We start from the raw sequence: 17011 nt of genomic DNA, 5'->3' as shown, positions 1-17011 counted from the left end.
GATTGGGATAGTGTTTCCACGCCTCAGTGTTCACAAGGCTGCCAATTCCTGGAAAGGAGTTCCCTAAAAGCCCAGCTTAGGATTTGAGACATAATCAAAAAGGGAAGATATCTTTTTTATGAATGAATTGCTTAAGGGGAAAAAAAACCCCAACAGTTGGAGTTGGTAGCATGGCCCCCTTCCTGATGTGGAAGGCTGCTGAAATGGCTCCCAAGTTGCAGGAGAAGCAGAAGAAGCAGAGACAATGTCTGCATTGAAGTGAGAGCGCCTGGTTTTCTGGGCTAGCCAAACTGTAGTCTAGTCAAAACAAAGGATGGTTTATTTAAGCCATATTGCAGTGATTAAAGTATAAGAAAACTCCAGCTGTCCCTAAAGTTGGGTTCTCTACCTTGTTGCTCTGTTAGCTGATATGCTGGCAATGTGCTAAACATGAAGTCACACAAGCTTCAACTTCTGCTGGGAAGGAAAAACCCTCATCAAACTTCTTTTCCAGTTTGGACATTTTTTCATCCCCTCCCCCTCAGATTTCCCTTTTTTTTTTTTTTTTTTAATTATCAATGCAAAACTGCACTCCGTAATTCAAAAAGGGTGTGAGCAGTGAGTGGGATCAAAATAGAGTTTGGCACTTCTAAATGTTCACTGGTAGAAACCAAACTCTGCAAGTGCCCATTCTGAAGCTCCCTGGTCCATTTTGATCAAGTATTTTGCAATGCCAAGAGCCTCTCATAATGAGGGTCTAATTGCTTATGCCAGGTGGGGTCAAAGAAGAACATGCCTTCCTCAAATTAATCTGTGTAAATTAAAGATAAAGAGAAAAGGGACAGAAAAAGTTTTATTTCTTGACCTAAGAGATGGAGTAGTTAATTAGGAGTTCTTACCATAATTATCAAGGTCGCCGGTCCTATAAAGCTCCAAATGAAGTAGGTGTCAAGTCGGAGCCAACATCTGTAATGAAACACAGGGGAGAGAAGGCATTCAAGGACTGCACCCAGGACATACATCAAGAGTGAGAGAGTGACAGAGAAGAATGTGAGCTGCAAAACACGCCGGTGGGAGACAGGAAATATTACACTGCTTGTTCATTTAAATGCTGAATTATGTGCCCAATTTCTGACAGCGCTATTGATGGAGTAAGATAATTACCTCTAGAGGAAGCAGGGAGAAAACGGCACAAGGCCTATTTGCTAAGGCTTTCTGCATCTGTTGGAAAAACTCCTTAAACCATGGGTTTTTTTAAGGAAGGGATCTGGTGAACATCCACAGAGCTTCTTCTTTGCTTTACACTCCTCTTTGCTCTCTAGCTCTGATGCAATGCAAGCTGTCTGACAGCTGTCAAGCGAGATGACATTTCTCCAGCAAGCACATCAGAGAAACTTCGGCGCAAATAGGAAGCATGAAGTGGATAACAGAAGGCTGAGGTTTAATTAGGTTCAGCAACTTCCCCTTTAAAGTGTTTTATTTGCCTGAACCTCCCGAGTATTTTGTTTCCACTAATGTTTCCAGGGCTGCATATGGTCTGCGCTATCACAAGAAGTTGATTCATGGCCTAAAACTAAATTATTAATCGCTTAATTTCAACCGCATTTAATACTCCCCACATTTTTTAAGGCCCCTGGGAAATTACATTTCCATTCCTAGTTCATTCCAGGCGACAGGAAGATAAAATGGAAGTGACTCGTTACAAGACAGACGAATGTAAATTCCAGGAAAGTTTCACATGATGTTTAAAATAATAATATCTTGTCGTGTTTGCAATGCTGCAAATCACAGTTCCGTTTATACACAAAGGACTGAGAAAGCATAAAACCACTCTTATCCTAAATATCTAATGGAATTTCATAATTAGGCAAGTGACAGGAACTGTATATATGAATATATCATGGTGGTGGAGATAGCAGTTCTCTCAAATGACAGCTCTAGTGTATGTGCTTAATGTTTTTTCCCTTCCAATGGACTCTACAACAAGCAGAAAGGTCTGTGCCAGCAGCCCCAGGGGAGATGATCAGCAGGAGATGCCTGATGAAAGAATAAAACATGCCCTGTACCTCTGTGCATGTGAGAAGGCAAGATATGAATAAATTCAAATATGCAGAGAAAACTTCTCACTTCCCTCCCTGACCATATAAATTTCAGGTCTCATCAGTGTTGGAGATGTATTGATGTATATATACACTCATACCACCATTTGTCACAAATTAAAATACTGTCACTTCCGTGACTGTCATTCCCGAACTGCCTCTGCAGCTGCTCTTCCAGAATCTTCATGTGATAGCATCAAAATCTTAATGCGAGAGGCAAACAGAGGCTTTCAGAGAGATTGCAGGGAAATCTTATTTATTCCGTGGCTGCTGAAGTTCAAGGCGATTTAGATGCAGCTGGTAATGGAACAACATGAGTGACTTGAAACTACTTGAGTCTGATTCCCCATAGGAAAAGGTTTATGTGATCATGACATCTGTGTATCACCCGTAATAACATCTGAAATGTCGCCCAATTGCAACTAGATTTGACAAAGGAATAGAGGTTTCAAGGATAATGAAGTCCCTGTAAAAAGTTCCCCCCCCCCAATTCCTGAACAAGGATGTCCGCATAGCAGCAGCTCACATATTACATGGCATTTCAGACTTTATACCTACCCCATCCCCCTCAGGAAAAATGAGTAACTAGTGCTTATGCCTCAGCTGCTGCATATAAATCATGCAATACGCAGCCCCATCACTTTTTTCTACTGATAATGAGTGCTGGTGTGTGGGAGAGGACTCAGAGGGTTGAGGGGGTTTTATTTTTTTTTTAATGAAAATATTTTGAACTTTTTTTTTGCCAGTTTAACATTCAAAACAACCCCCAGTCCCTGATGCCCAGGAGTTGGGAACACTATATTTTAGTTGTCATTAGCTTGGTTTTCCTTCAGCATAAGGAGAGACCTGACTCTTGGAAAGCCTGGGGAAGAGGAAACACATAAACCCTCTATTTCCTGAAGCATGGTGACCACCCTACAGTCATTTCTGGTGCAGCTGGTTTTGAATGCATTTAGATTGGGACACGGGGAAAAACAGGGAAGCTGAAATACAGAATGAGCAAAAAAGCTGTGCCAGGCTCAGCAAAGAAGAGCAAAGCAACTGGTTCCTCTTCCAGACAGCAAAAAGGATGAAATTTTCCACTCCACTCCCCTAAAATATCTGTCTCTTCAGTTGTAGAAAACAATTGAGTGCCAAGAGATGGATACTGAGAATGAGAAACAGCAGGGGAGCCAGGTCCTGCCACCAGGATAAGTGGGGGCCAGGCATGGAGCAAGAGAAGCCCTAGGAGAGATGGCTTCACCTAAGCCAGAGCACAGCTTGTGAAAAACAGAGAAGGCTTTTCTTAGGCCTCTCTGCACACATCAGAGAATGTGATGTCATTTTTTATTTGTTTGAATAGATAGAAAAATCGCCTTTCTATGAAACCATGTACTATAGTCTTGTGTGAATTAAAAAAAAAGCTGGGGTTTTTGGTGGTCATCAGGAAGAGATGAAACTTTGAACCTCTTTAAGTCATACCTCATTAAAAATGCAAATTAAGACCAAAACATCAAAACACAGGCATCTCGCCAATTGCGTTGTGGAGCTGTAAATTGCTAATCAGACAAGTACCACACTGAGCTTTTCTTGCCTTAGAAGACAAAAACCCACACGCACAATGAGCTGCATAAATGAGCTCCTCAAAACAAGGAAGCAATCAGGCAACTCACTTCCCAAAGTTGCTAATCTTGGGCTGCCGAGTTGCTTGTGACCCTCCACACGCAGCTGCGCTGTGGGCACGGGTTTGTCACATTACGAGTTTAGGCTTCGCTGCCATTAAGCAAACGAGCTCCTTCAGGGCTCAGTGCAAGGCAAAAGGATTATCAGGAAATGTGTGTATGTAGGGAATACTCCTAAAAACCCCACTGCCTCTTCTAGGAGTCACCCCAATGCATTCAGTTCTCATGACAAGCTCTGTGGCAACTGCTCTCCTTTACTTTTTAATTTCCTCCTTTTCCACAGTGACAACTCGCAATATTCACCTAAAGCTTTTCCCAAGTAATAAAGACTACAAAGAGTTTACTCTATTTTCTGCATGAAGAGAAATCAAATCCTAAACTATCCCTGGTGTGCATTAAATATAACCAATAAACAATCATTAGGTGCCATTGGACCATAAAATTTGAAGAGCCCTAAACATATCATGTTGTTCATGGGAGCTCAGCGGTTTGTTTCACGTGGCTGTGCAGCCTCCTTGTCAGGGTGCAGTAATGGGATATGTATGCACCAGACATGCCTTTCAAGGGTGCAATATAGGTTCTGCTTAATGGAGTTCAGCATCCACATAGCTCACGCTTCCTCCTCCAAATACTGGCAGCAGCACTGCAAATAAAACAAGTTCAGTGGAGCCACCCAAGACAGACCACATTGTTAGAAGCTATTTTCTGAGCAGCATTTACATGCATGAAATGTCGGCGCCTGGCTGATGGACTCGGAGGCTGTGTACATACACAGGGCTTTCATTTTGCTTTCTGACAGCTGGATTGCTTACCATGTATATCCTGCTTTATAGCATTCCAATAGGGGGGAGAAACAAAAGAGAGATCCCTGCCATGACGGATTTGATCACCAGTGGATGAATACACCTACAAGTGCGTTTTCTAATATATTGAACCACTCAAAGCATAGCTGCTTTCCTCTGCAACTTGTAAGAGGCTTCGATATGAAACTGAGGAAAGTATGGAAATATGGAATAGCTTCTTGCTGCTGATTTTGGATGGCCTGCTTCTAGCATGAGTCCTCTCAAAGGGAGGCTGCTAAAGGCATATTTAAGCTTTTACTGAATTTTAGACACAAGTTATTTTCAAACACTAACAACAATTGCAAGTACTATTTTCTGTACTATTTTCTTTGCATTTTGCAGCACTGCCCACCACGATCCTTGACATCAAATCTGTCCAGGAGACGGATGGATTTGGTTAACACACAGGACAAGGCAAATGATGTAACTTTTAAAATTTTTTTAAAGAATCTTCTTTTTTGCTGTGGCCATTTAAGACTCAGCAGCTGAAGACATGGCCCGTAAGAAATGGTCACTTGGAAGTTCATGAGGGCATTGCCAGAATCCCTTTGGCAATATGGGGAAACCACACTGTCTGCAGTGGGGCTTCCTGCTTTTCATCTTTACTTTAGAGGTTACAATCAGAGTAAGATGAGATGCAACATTTCTGATTTATCTGGGGGAAAGAACCAGACACAGTTCAGCTAGCCTGAATGGGATGATCTTTTAATGGAATCACTATGCTGCTGCTTAGTCATAAAAGAAATTAATCTCCTAATATAAGGGGTTTGAACTGTTCTAAAACAACAACAATAACAAAAAAAAATAGGAAAAGGACCTAAAATACCAATATGAATACTAGGACACAGGACACTTCAGAAAATCACAAGCACCAAGTGATGAGTAAAGCAACAGAGGGAGGAACAACTGCCTCTTCCTTGCTTTGTAATCTGGGCATGTGTTACAGGAGGGTTGGATTTAGAAAGAAAAATGAAATCAAGAAAACCCTACACTGGGTGTTTAAGCAAATCATTCTGAGATGTATGAATGGTGGCACCAAATGCCAGGCAAAAAACAAATAACACTAACAGCTCCATAAGTCCTGCTTAAACAAATGCAGTAAATAATGGACAGAGGCAAGTAATATATTCCAGAGGATGTTTTACAAAACCTGGCAAAACCAAGCAACTTCTTGCAATCAAATTATGTATGCCTGGCATATAGTTCAGTACAAATTCTAATCAGCTCTACCCTTCTAATAACATTATACAGAAAAATACATCATCATCCTTCAACCAGATGGAGCATGATAGTTACACAAAACATATTGTATATTTTTTATTTTCCTCTATGAGAACGTGACAAAATTGTGCACTCTGGAATTAAAAATTATACATAAATATTTTAGATTTGCAAATCTCTGTAAATATTTATTTGCAAAATATTATATATATATATGTTTAATCATTAAAAATACTACTTCATGCTGTGGGGAGGGAGACATATTTTATTGGCACACACACAGGACTGCTGCCTCTTCAATGCCAAGATAGTGAAGTTATGTCATTTGCCTTCAGTGAATTTCAGCCAAACTTTCTGCCACGGAAACATTTGGGCACCCAAAGTCTGTTTGCAAAAGCCAAAGGGTGAACAGTGTGGAAAGTAGCCACAAAATACTACACTGCAAACTGGACAAGTTAGGACACTGCTCCAGCAATGGCAGATGTGCAGGAACTGACTTTCCAGACAGCTGGAATATGTTTGAGGCTAAACATGCCCAATGTAGGCCACTGTGAAGAGATCTGTCCTCCACAGAAACACCACAGTTAAGAATAAATTTGTCTAAAGGGACAAGGCAAACTGTTGCCATGCCTGATTCAATAGGTGCTTACATAATGCTCAAGAGGGGGAGTGAACAGAAGAGTTTGTTGGGGCAGAAAGCAGGTGGCAACTGATAGAAAAGTCTTCTTCAAAAATGGCAATCAGCTGTTGTGTTTGCCCTCTAGGCCTGTAAAAGTCAGTCAAACTACTTTGGATAAATCAGTAGAGATCCTTAAAAACTTACACCCTCCTACCCTTATCTGTGTGGGCCATTTCCTTTCCACAAAGCATGACATTTACACAAATTCAGGTCGCTACTCTCCTACTCATGGAAGGAACACAACACAAATATCCATCTGGGATCCAAGCCTACCTGCTAGCATGGTAATGGATCATGAGCAGCTCCACTGCTCTACAGATCTGCTTTTTCAAGGAGTAAAGGTTCACATATACCAATAAGGTTTCAGGCAAAAAATTTGCAGTTGAACTTAAGAGAAGATCAGATGCTGCCATGGCCTGACTCAACCTATGCTAAAAAAGAGCTTCAGAACCACCACTGGCTCATTGCTATGTATGCCTTCATATGGAGCCCTTAACTCAGTTAAAGTAGACTGGAAAGGCAGACTGACAAGGGAAGAAACAAAAAAAAGTCAATAAAAACATTGTTAATGCTATTGTAGCAGAGATGGCTAAGAGAATCAAAGCCTAAATCTTCCCCTTGTTTTCCATTAGACGGTGTTGCATGATTATCTAAATTGTGCTTTCATACCGGCTTCAGCAATGTTGAAAACACTTAAGAATATTCATAATGATAAATGATATAGCTGTTCTGATTTGCAAAGAGCCTAATGCACTCCACATTCACCACCTGTTTTGCCTGCAGGCTCTGTTAATTTGATAAAACAGTTTAAAAAACAGAGGAAGAAAGCAGCATCTTCATCCAAATAAGAAGTACTCTTTGGTTAGAGAAGGAGGATCTTGCTGGTACAGTACCAGACTGAGACTTGGGACAGTCACCTCTGCTGATGTTATGCAATGATGAGACAAAATTTTCCTCGACTGACTTCCCTAGAAAATACCTTTGCAAATCATTTCCTAGTGGGGAATTTATCCTGCACTGGAGACAGAGATAAGGCAAGGCATGGCTCCTGGCTGAGCTCTGCCTGAACAAACCCTCTGGGCTCCTCACGTCCCTTTGTTGTCCCCACTCCCATCTCTCCTGGGCAATGCCAAGGTCACTCACACTTTGTCCGTGCCGTAGCTCCGGTAGTCCACCGCTGCCGACACGGCCACAATCAGCGCAGGCATGCCGTACCCGACCAAATAGAAGTACTTCCTCCGGGAGTGCTCGCTCTCAAAAACCTCCACCAGCATGATGTAGAGCTGCACGCCCTCCAGGAACATCCAGGTGAAAGCTGCCAGGAAGAAGAAGTGCAGGAGGGCAGCAAAGACGGCACAGGCAATCTGCGTGAGGATTGAAAAGAGCAAGGGAAGGTGTTTGTACCATGATTAATTAATGCAACAGTCAGGAGTACTCTTACTGGGAGGCTTAATAAAAATGAGGCTGTTCTTATCTTCCCTCTCCAAAGGAAGAAATTTTTTTTCCACTTGGAAAACATTGTTTTAAAATAGACAAATCTTCGCATATATAAATGATATTAAAAGATACAAAGGTAGGCACGTACACAATCTGGCAAATAAACATATGAAGATGTACACGGTTTAAATGCATTTTTACAACCTGCTTGTTAAACATACACACACATTATTGACAAGCAACACACATACAGCCCCTGAAATCACAGCAGGCATCAGCATGTGAGTCCCAGTTATCAGCCAGGGGCCCAGCTCTGTGAGGACTCATGCATGGAATGAAGAAGTGCTGGAATGTATCTCACTGGTCAGACATTGCAGATGCACTGAGCCAAGAGCCTGTGACAGAAGCAGAAAGTGCTTTGCCCCTTACCGGCTGGTCAGTGCGGTTGATGCCGATGAGGAAGAGGAGCTCTGCCACGAAGAGGCTGATGCACAAGTTCTTGTGAATCGTGTTGCGGTCACTTTGCAGTCCACGGAAGAAGCAGAAGGTGAAGATGCAGATCAGGAGGCAGACCAGTGAAAGCAGGATGCCAACCCACGTGATGAAGTCCAGGAGCAGGTCGTGGACTGCATCACTGTGCTGAAGATAAAATGAAAAGATCTCATCAGTTGCATGATATGTGACTTCTAATGCATCCCACACACAGAGTAAGGTTGTCTGTGGCACATGGAACCAGTACCAAAAAGATTAAATGGACCTCAGCTTGAATCCTGCAGCAAGAAAGCTACAACCCAAAACAGACTCCAAAGCATCTTGCAAACTGCAGGTGCCCTGAACAGACTCAGACCCCAAAACCTTGCAGAAACACAATGCTGTTGATAAAAATACTGAGATATCAGGGCTGCTCTTGTGTGCAGCTCCATCTTGCACAAACATGGCAAAGGAATGCCTGGACACACAGTATAAAGAGCTATTGAAAAGAGTGATTCAAGTGTAAAAAAGTATTTCATGCTAACAACATCATGTCCGACAACTGCAAGTCCATTACAACCATTTGTAAACAGTGGAGGCCTTGGAAAGAAAGAGATTGCTTAAATTTCTTTTTCTTTTTTTTTTTCTTTTTTTTTTTTTTTACCACAGGGGAAGGAGAAAAGAAGTCTGATTTTTCTTTCTCAAACCCTGGAGTTACATTTTAAAACTCGTGGGAAGTCAGATTGATCCTGAGAACATTACACAGAAAAAAAAGACAGACCTTTTAACATGAATTTGCTTTTAAACTGTAACAGAACAGTGATTTTAAGACACCCTGGAAAGTGAGTGATTCCCTGTGACGAACTTTTAACATGGATGTACTTCAAAGCCATGCAAAAAAAGCCAGTGCAAAGCTAGGCAACAAAGTTTTGTGAGAGACAGGATAGGTGAGCCTTGGCTCTGCTGACAAAACACTGCTGCATTGCTCCTGAGCTTACACTGCATGTCCCTCACAGAAAGAGGAGACACATGATGAGACCCTCCTGGTGAGACCATCCCACCACCTTCTTCCTAATTCAGGCTGTAAAAATCCCCAAGCTTCCACCAGATGTGGCAAAATTATAGATATCATTACTTTGCAAAATGTAAATAAAACATGAGAAATACATGGCGAATTACGAGATGACTGCTTGGGTGTAAGTGGTTAGAGTCAATGAGCTGAGGGGAGACTGCCTGGAAATCTCTGGGGGCATATTACAATGACCAGAGCAGCTTGAAGCCAAGCTTTGTAGTCCACTAGGTTGTGTTATAAATGGTAATCACATTCCCTGCCACTTCTAGCATTTCGATGACTTGGGCATTATGTAGGCTGGCAAATACAATAGTGCCACACTTCAAAAAGCCAGGGCAAAGTGGAAACATTTTTCTCTCCATGGGATAAAAGCTTATGACAGATGGAGGGAAAAGGTGATAATTTATCTGTTTTCTTTGCCTGCTTGCCAATGTAAAGCCACATCAAATGTCAGGCCATTCCCAATATACACTCTGCTATGTTGGCACCCGCAAGAAACATCTCAAACCTTTCATCTCTTTGGCTTTATCAGCGTGACTGATAGGCATCAAATGATAATGAAAGATGGGGAGTGACTCTCTGCTCCATCTCTTCTATGCTGCAAGTTTTCTCTCCAGGAAGACTTGGAGGTGGAGAGATGGAGGGCTCCTTTGCCCAAACCCCCTTGCAACTCTTTCCAAGTATTTCCAATACCTAAGGAACTAAGGCCACAAGTCCAAAAGGGAGACAAGAAATCACTGTGTGCTTTCTGTGGCTCACGACAGAAACGCCTATTCCAGCCAGCTCATCCAGCAGTGTCCAGAAACCTGACAAGATGAAGCACATCATTTCCCTGGCAGCTGCACATTGCTTTATCTCAGTGTCATTCCAGCTCATCCATCCCTCTTAACTCTGCGGAAAAATGTTAATGCAAACCCTGCACCTTGCAAATCATTCTTTCTTTTGTCTGAGGCTGCAGGGGAATGGCAGGAGAACATCTCCCTGCACAAGCCCTCGTCTGATTAGACTGGCTGCCTGGCTGAATGGACCAAGAGCTCTTGGGCTGGACAACAGGACAAGGCAGCTAAAGCAGGCGGATGAAGGGAGAAAGAAACCAGGCAGACTCTGGCCAGATGCATGCACCCCACCCAGACATGGCCAGATTCATCCATCCCAAGACAAATTTAGCATGGTGCAGGGAAAATCCTCCAAGGACTTCTTCCCCTAGGTGAGATCAATCTCACAAGTCCCAGCTGCTGCACCTCTTATCACAATACCACAACTCTGCTGACTTTAAGACGTGATGCAGGAATTATAGCTGTTTTTGCTCTTGGAGAGGGATCCTACCATCTGGGTTCTTTGTCTTCTTCAGGGAAGGGCTGCTTGCCCAAGAAGCTCACCATGCTTAGCAATAAACATGCTTCATTGCTGTAATACTATTATTATTATCACTCTTACTGCTCTTCTTTTTAATATTAATCGTAAAGATAATACTGATTTTATGTACATAACACTCATCCCTGGAGTGCTGGGAAACAACCATAAAAACAACTTCTCCATAATTACAAACTCCCTCCCCAAACTCAACAAACTCACAAAAGAACAAATAGAAAGGAATAATAACAATAAACTGGGAACAAGAGCAATTTAAAAACACCTCAGGGGAAAAAAAAATATGAATTTGTAGCTTTTCTAGTAAAGTCCAAGAGAGGACTTTAAATTTTAAATTTTAAAGGCTGGGTACACTCCAGCCTGTTTGAGATGCTCAGTTTCAGGTGCTACTGCAGAGCCAATGGATCAGAGCCAATGGGAAGACTTGATAAGCACTGGCATCCTTCCCATGGCAGTGCCAACTGCCCCCTCAGGTCAGGCACATCCAGAGCTTGTACACCAGCAAGTACAATAAAAGGCAACTTGCCTTTTGCTGGAGACTGAAACTTGTAAATTACTGCACACCAAGCAGAATAATATGGGAAAAGGAGCATAGAGGTAACCTCTCCCAATGCCATGAGCTTTTCCTTGCCATCACCCCATAGCTGTGTGACAAATAGGGAGCAGCATAACCTGGCTTGCATATGGAGTTCCAGGGTTAAATACAGGGCACATCACGATTTTGTAACCAGGTCTTAGCCTTCAAGCCCGGTCCCTTAACTGCAGAAAAATGCAAGAAGAGCAAATCTTTTCTTTACCCTGTCCAGCACTGTTCAAACACTCCTTGACTGAGGACAAAGCAGCTCTGAGGTGCATGCTAACCACTGAATCACAGCATGGTTAAGGTTGGAAGGGACCACCAGTGGGGTGATCTGGTCCAACCTCCCTGCTCAGGTCCAACTGGACTCTGTGCCACTGATCATGACCCTCTGAGATCTGCCGTTCCCAGAAGATCCCTAGGGATATCTTTCCAGCACAATGAAAGCCCTAGGGCCTCTAAAGCATGCAACATACACCTGAGACCACCAGTGTATTGACAACAGTCAGCTCTTACTTCTCAGTGATCTCCCCAAGTACTTGGGAAACCAGAAGAGCCCATGAGAAATACCAGATGTCAGTCCAAGAGATAATTTCCTGACAGCATCAACCAAACAACTCCTTTCCCAAATGCACTGTGGCTCTCCAGACTGGCGCTACATGGCACACATGCAAGACACTGAGGTTTGCTACCCCTAAGTTACACCTGCTTCACAGAGTAAGCTGACTCTCAGATTATTTTCAGCACAGGAACAATTTATGGAGTAATTGAAAAAAATTACAACAATACACTCCAATGACAGGGTTTCAATATTAAGTATGTTTTACATTTATGATTTAGGTATGAACCCAACCCAAAGCCCAGTGAATGGAGAGGTCTCTGGCTTTGGAATAAAAGCCTGGGTTTGTTCCAGTGGGGCCAAGAGCAGTAGGCGGAGAGTGCTGATGGGGATTTATGCAGGAGTTACAGGAGCACTGGTAGCAACCACAGCAGGGTAAGCAGGCAGCCCCAATATTATCCAGGTTGGGAAAATCAATGAGCAACTCTGGCAGTGCCTGTACACCAGAGCTGAGCTAATAAAAACAAATCCCAGGGAATGTCAGATTATGACAGAATGGCTCTCCCTGAGATGAACAGCCATTTCCTCCCGTATTAAAAGCATCAGCAGAAGAAAACAGCAGCCAAACCAAGCTGCCAGCAGTAAAGGACACATTCCTTTGCCTAATCTGTCCCTCCAAGAATGGAAGAAGTAATATCTTTGGGGGTGGAAGAATAAGCAAGCAGTAAATAAAAACACAATGTCATCAACTAGCTCTGATATGACCACTTGGTGCCTGGTGGGAGCTGGCAGAGTGCCGGGCTGGGCAGGCACCCAAGTGGGGCAGGTTTGAACTTCTGTGCATTGCTGATGCTGCTTCTTGTATTTGTAGCTATTTGGGGCCATGTGGGGTCTCTCTGTCCTTCTTCCCCCATCTCTGATGGTGAGAGAGGACTTACTGCTATGACCTGGCTGTAATGCTTTGTGGCTATGTGCAGAGGGCTACTGAAGAGGCAGATGGCTTTGGAGATGTATCAAAAGCATCAGTTGGGGTACATGGACTGCGAGGAAACCCCAAGGACTCCTGCAGTGCATCCAAGCTGGCTAAGGGCATCATCACCTGCTGTGGCTATGAAGGCATGAGAGGCTTTTAGGAAGATTTCCCCCTTCTGTGGCCAAGAGGAATATGAGCTGGGGGGATCCCTTTGCTTTTGCATCCATCCTCTCCATCTTCCTGAAGGATGCACCGAGGGAGGTAGGCAGCTGTGCTCCACAGTGAATACAGCACCCATGGACCTGGTATGCATCCCCTCTGTGCTCTGCAAAGGTGAGGCCGTCCTGGGCACCATCAGGTCCTAACCCAGGAATAAAGAGAGCAAAATTCCCACCTGGAGCCCCCGGGAAACGTTACTGTCTTCTGACTTTGGCCATTCACAATAAGGCTCAGATCCCTGAGCACTCCTACAAGGTGGTTTAGTCACATATTCTCTCCTTGTCTTAGTCCACAGAGCTGCCTTCATATTCTGCATGTGCAACACAGACCATCTTCCTCCTCTTCTGCCTTCCTTAGCAAGATGAAGGCCTCCCAGCAGAACTCTCTCCCACAGACTTCTCCCCAGAATGCAATAGATTTCCAGTGGCTGCCAGAAGCAGCAGCCATTCTAAGTCCTAGAAACCATCATGGCCACAATAAAGCTATATGGGGGCAGGTGTGCACAGAGAAATGGGTACAGACTTTTTCTCACCATGTGTCACAGACACTCCTGCAGATACAGCACGTGGCAAGAGCCCACTGCTTTCATTGTACTCACCAGCCCCATTGCAACTGAGAGGCAGCTGAGGTGAAATTCAGTCGTTGAGAGGAGGTGAGGCTTAGGAATAATAATTGCACGCATCACCCTTCTCTCCCATTCTGGCTGGATTTAGGCAGCTCTGATTACATACAGCATCTCCAACCCAAGAAAGGAGCTACGGTGGTTGTGCCAAACTCAGTGTAGACATCCACCCAGCCAAGCTGCCAGAAATGTGAGTTTCTGGAAGAAGCCTGATCACAGCACCATCAGCTTCTGCTGTCACAGTGATGGTCTTACCCCGCCCAGTGCTGAGACACAGCTGGGACATGGTTCCACCACACCAGGGCCACTATCTTTGCCTTGGTCCTCACATTCACCCTGCTCTCAGCCAGAAGGAAGGGTGTAGCAAGACACACAGCAAGGCTTGGCACTTGCCAGCGTGAGCTACATGACTTGCACATGAAGTTTAGAACACAGGATCAGCCTGCAGTAATTCCAGCTTCCTCCTGTACTGCTTTAGGCAATGGACTGCTACATTCCACTTAGACTTCATATACTTTTATTCCTTTCACTCCTTAGCTTGCCTTATGCTTCCACTCCCCAAATAATTAGTACAGTGTAACATGTTTGTGGTAAAGAAAAACACCTGAAACCTTCCTATTAATTGCAATAGTCAAAACACCTTTCTTTTTTTTCCCCATTTCTCTTTGTATTTAAAAAAGGAGTAAGATCTGGCATTCACTACATACTGATAAGCAACATTATCTACCCTGGGGGTACCTTTGCTTACTCTGGTTTGGGTGGCTTTTTTAATTGCATTTTCCCACCACCTCTGAACTTGTTTTCTGGCTGCATAATTTTCCCATGATACATTTAAGATGCATCTGCTATAATTAGTATGATGCAAAGCACAAGCTTCTGAAAAACAACTTGTAAATTTTGAATAATTCTCCAGCAATTACATAGGTAGCACAGCTTATTTAACTATGGGCTTTGTTCCATAGCAGGGGAGCCACCATATTTTTATAGAACTTAAGGGTCATAACAAATATCCTACCTATTTGAACAATAGATAGGTATTTTACATAGATCTCATCTGTATTAAACATCTCATAATTTAACAAAATATCTATGAGACTGTAATAACTTTCCCATAACACAGGTCAAACGAACTTCCTAGATGGTAATTTGTTTCCAAGTCTTAAAACCTCTCTCTGAAGGGAGGTTCCTATTTTTCCTGGTAAATTGTCAGGCAGGGCAGTGAACACTGCACGTTCTTAAGGCCATCCCTTACCAGGAGGATTCCTCAGCGAGATCCAGCTCACAGCTCTTTATACAGTCCTCTCTCCATGCTGGCTGGGGCTCTGACAGCAGCTGGAGGGGGACCTGCAGGTGAGGGTCCCCTGCTCTTCCCAGCAGTTATACATCCTGCTTGTGCACACAGCCAACTCTTGGCCTTGGGCACTGTTATTTTATCCCAGTGGGTGAATAAGAAACTCTGGGCCCAACTTATTTTAACAGGAAGAAAGCGTCTTCAAATTAAATTCTCCTCCTAACCAGGTACTGTCCTAGTACGACCAGAATTGATCCCAGCAACTCCTACTCTTCAAGCACACCAATAAAACCCTGCTGCCATGGCCAGCTGGTGGCATTTTCTTTCCCTTTGGACACAGATATATTGCTTTTTCACTCTGGAGAGCCAGATGGCCATCAATCACCTCCTCAGCAGTGCTACCTTCCAGCTCCACCTTGCCACACACACTCTGCTAATAATTAAACCATAGCCCGGAACTCGCAGAGCGGCCACCAAGGTCCCCTCTGGAGAACACGCTCTCTTGCCATGTTACCAGGCAGGGGGATCAGTCATGAGCAGATGTGACACTTGTCAAATTGGTGCTGGTTTTTGATGAAGGAGCAGGACTATGATGTCTGCTCCCCATGAGGCCCAGTTTTGAGTCTCATTAGGCAGGGTGCTGTGGATACTCATTACACCAAACGGTGTTCCCTGTGGAACAAAAAATTTGAACAACTTAAATCAGGAAACTACAAATCTCAATCATGGGAGTAAATTGCTTCAGTTGCAAAACTCCTAGAATATTATTAATTATTGTGTGTACACTTTTTAGAGATCCTGGTCACTGGCCAGAACACCGGCATAAGAGCTCTTGCACAAGCACACAACATCATTTCCCCAAGGATCCTTCCAAGACTAACAGGTCATTGAATAACCAAGGAATGCCTTTTTGAACCAGCCACAAGATAAGAAAATGACTCAAAAGCACATCTATGAGCAGTGAGCATGAGTCAATGACTGACAACAACCCCCATTTCTTTTTAAACCTCCACTTCTCCAAACCAGCAGGTATTGTGCTGCCAAGACTTTAAAATTAACTCATTACAATAACATAAGGAATGTCATATAAGCCACCTTCAGATATGCCAAGAGCCATGTGGCCAGCTCCACCATGGAGAGAGACAGTGCCACCAGGAAGAGCAAGGTGACACGCAGCTGGTGGGACGAGTTGCAAATGTTTGCATATTTATATCTGAAATATGTGTCTGTGTTAGGTGGGAGGAAACCCTGCCCTGCCTTTGCCCTCAGGCCAGGATGATCACTGAAGTGGACATGCCAGGAAGCTGTCCAGTTGTATCAGAGTCAACAAAGTGGAGCCAATTTGGCTCTTACAGCAATGATACTTTGGCTGCAGCCAAATGATAAAACATGACCTGAAAGTCTTGAGGGTACTTGTTAACACCCAGAAACAACTACTAACTAATAGCACACTGGCTTGGCACTCGGGAAGCTTCCAGCTGCAGCTCTTTCCAACCTGTTGGATGAACATGGACGAGGAAGGGTTTTATATACTTTTTCTGCAAGATGAGATAACAGCAGCTCTACTTGTCTCGAGAGGTTTGGATGGGAAATGCAGACAAGGCTGACCTATTTGCAGTTTGAGAAGAGGCTCATTGAGCACCAGGCTGTATCTGCACCACGCAGTTGGGATTGCCCCCATTCACACCAGTGGAGTGGAGCACTGTCTGCATTTCCCAGGTGCAACCTCTGACTTCAGTGACTCAGGCATATCTGTTAATTCCAGGTGGGTGATAATGAGCCAAACACACATTTCTTATGAAAAGTCGAGCTGCTGAGGGAAACTGGCAAAACCAGACCTGGACTGCAGAATGCCATTAACCTGTAAATATGTGCTCTGAATAGGCCTTTTCTTCAGGCATCTCCCAGGACAGTGCCACAAACACTTAATGGCATGTT

At 43.7% G+C, this 17011-nt stretch overlaps 1 protein-coding gene across 23 annotated transcripts in view; it reads right to left on the bottom strand.

Annotated features, from left to right (window-relative positions):
- Positions 1–17011, bottom strand: part of ADGRL3 (adhesion G protein-coupled receptor L3) — a 492473-nt gene that overhangs the window by 53153 nt on the left and 422309 nt on the right. For all 23 annotated transcript variants that reach the window (XM_069012991.1, XM_069012990.1, XM_069012994.1 and 20 more), the window contains 3 exons: positions 8348–8557; positions 7625–7845; positions 879–945 (listed from right to left, as the gene is read on the bottom strand). In XM_069012991.1, coding sequence (XP_068869092.1) covers positions 879–945; positions 7625–7845; positions 8348–8557 — 498 coding nt within the window. The remainder of the gene's footprint in view (positions 1–878; positions 946–7624; positions 7846–8347; positions 8558–17011) is intronic.

This window comes from Aphelocoma coerulescens, chromosome 4, assembly GCF_041296385.1.
Source record: "Aphelocoma coerulescens isolate FSJ_1873_10779 chromosome 4, UR_Acoe_1.0, whole genome shotgun sequence".
NCBI lineage: Eukaryota > Metazoa > Chordata > Aves > Passeriformes > Corvidae > Aphelocoma > Aphelocoma coerulescens.
This window is presented reverse-complemented; position numbering and strand designations above follow the sequence as displayed.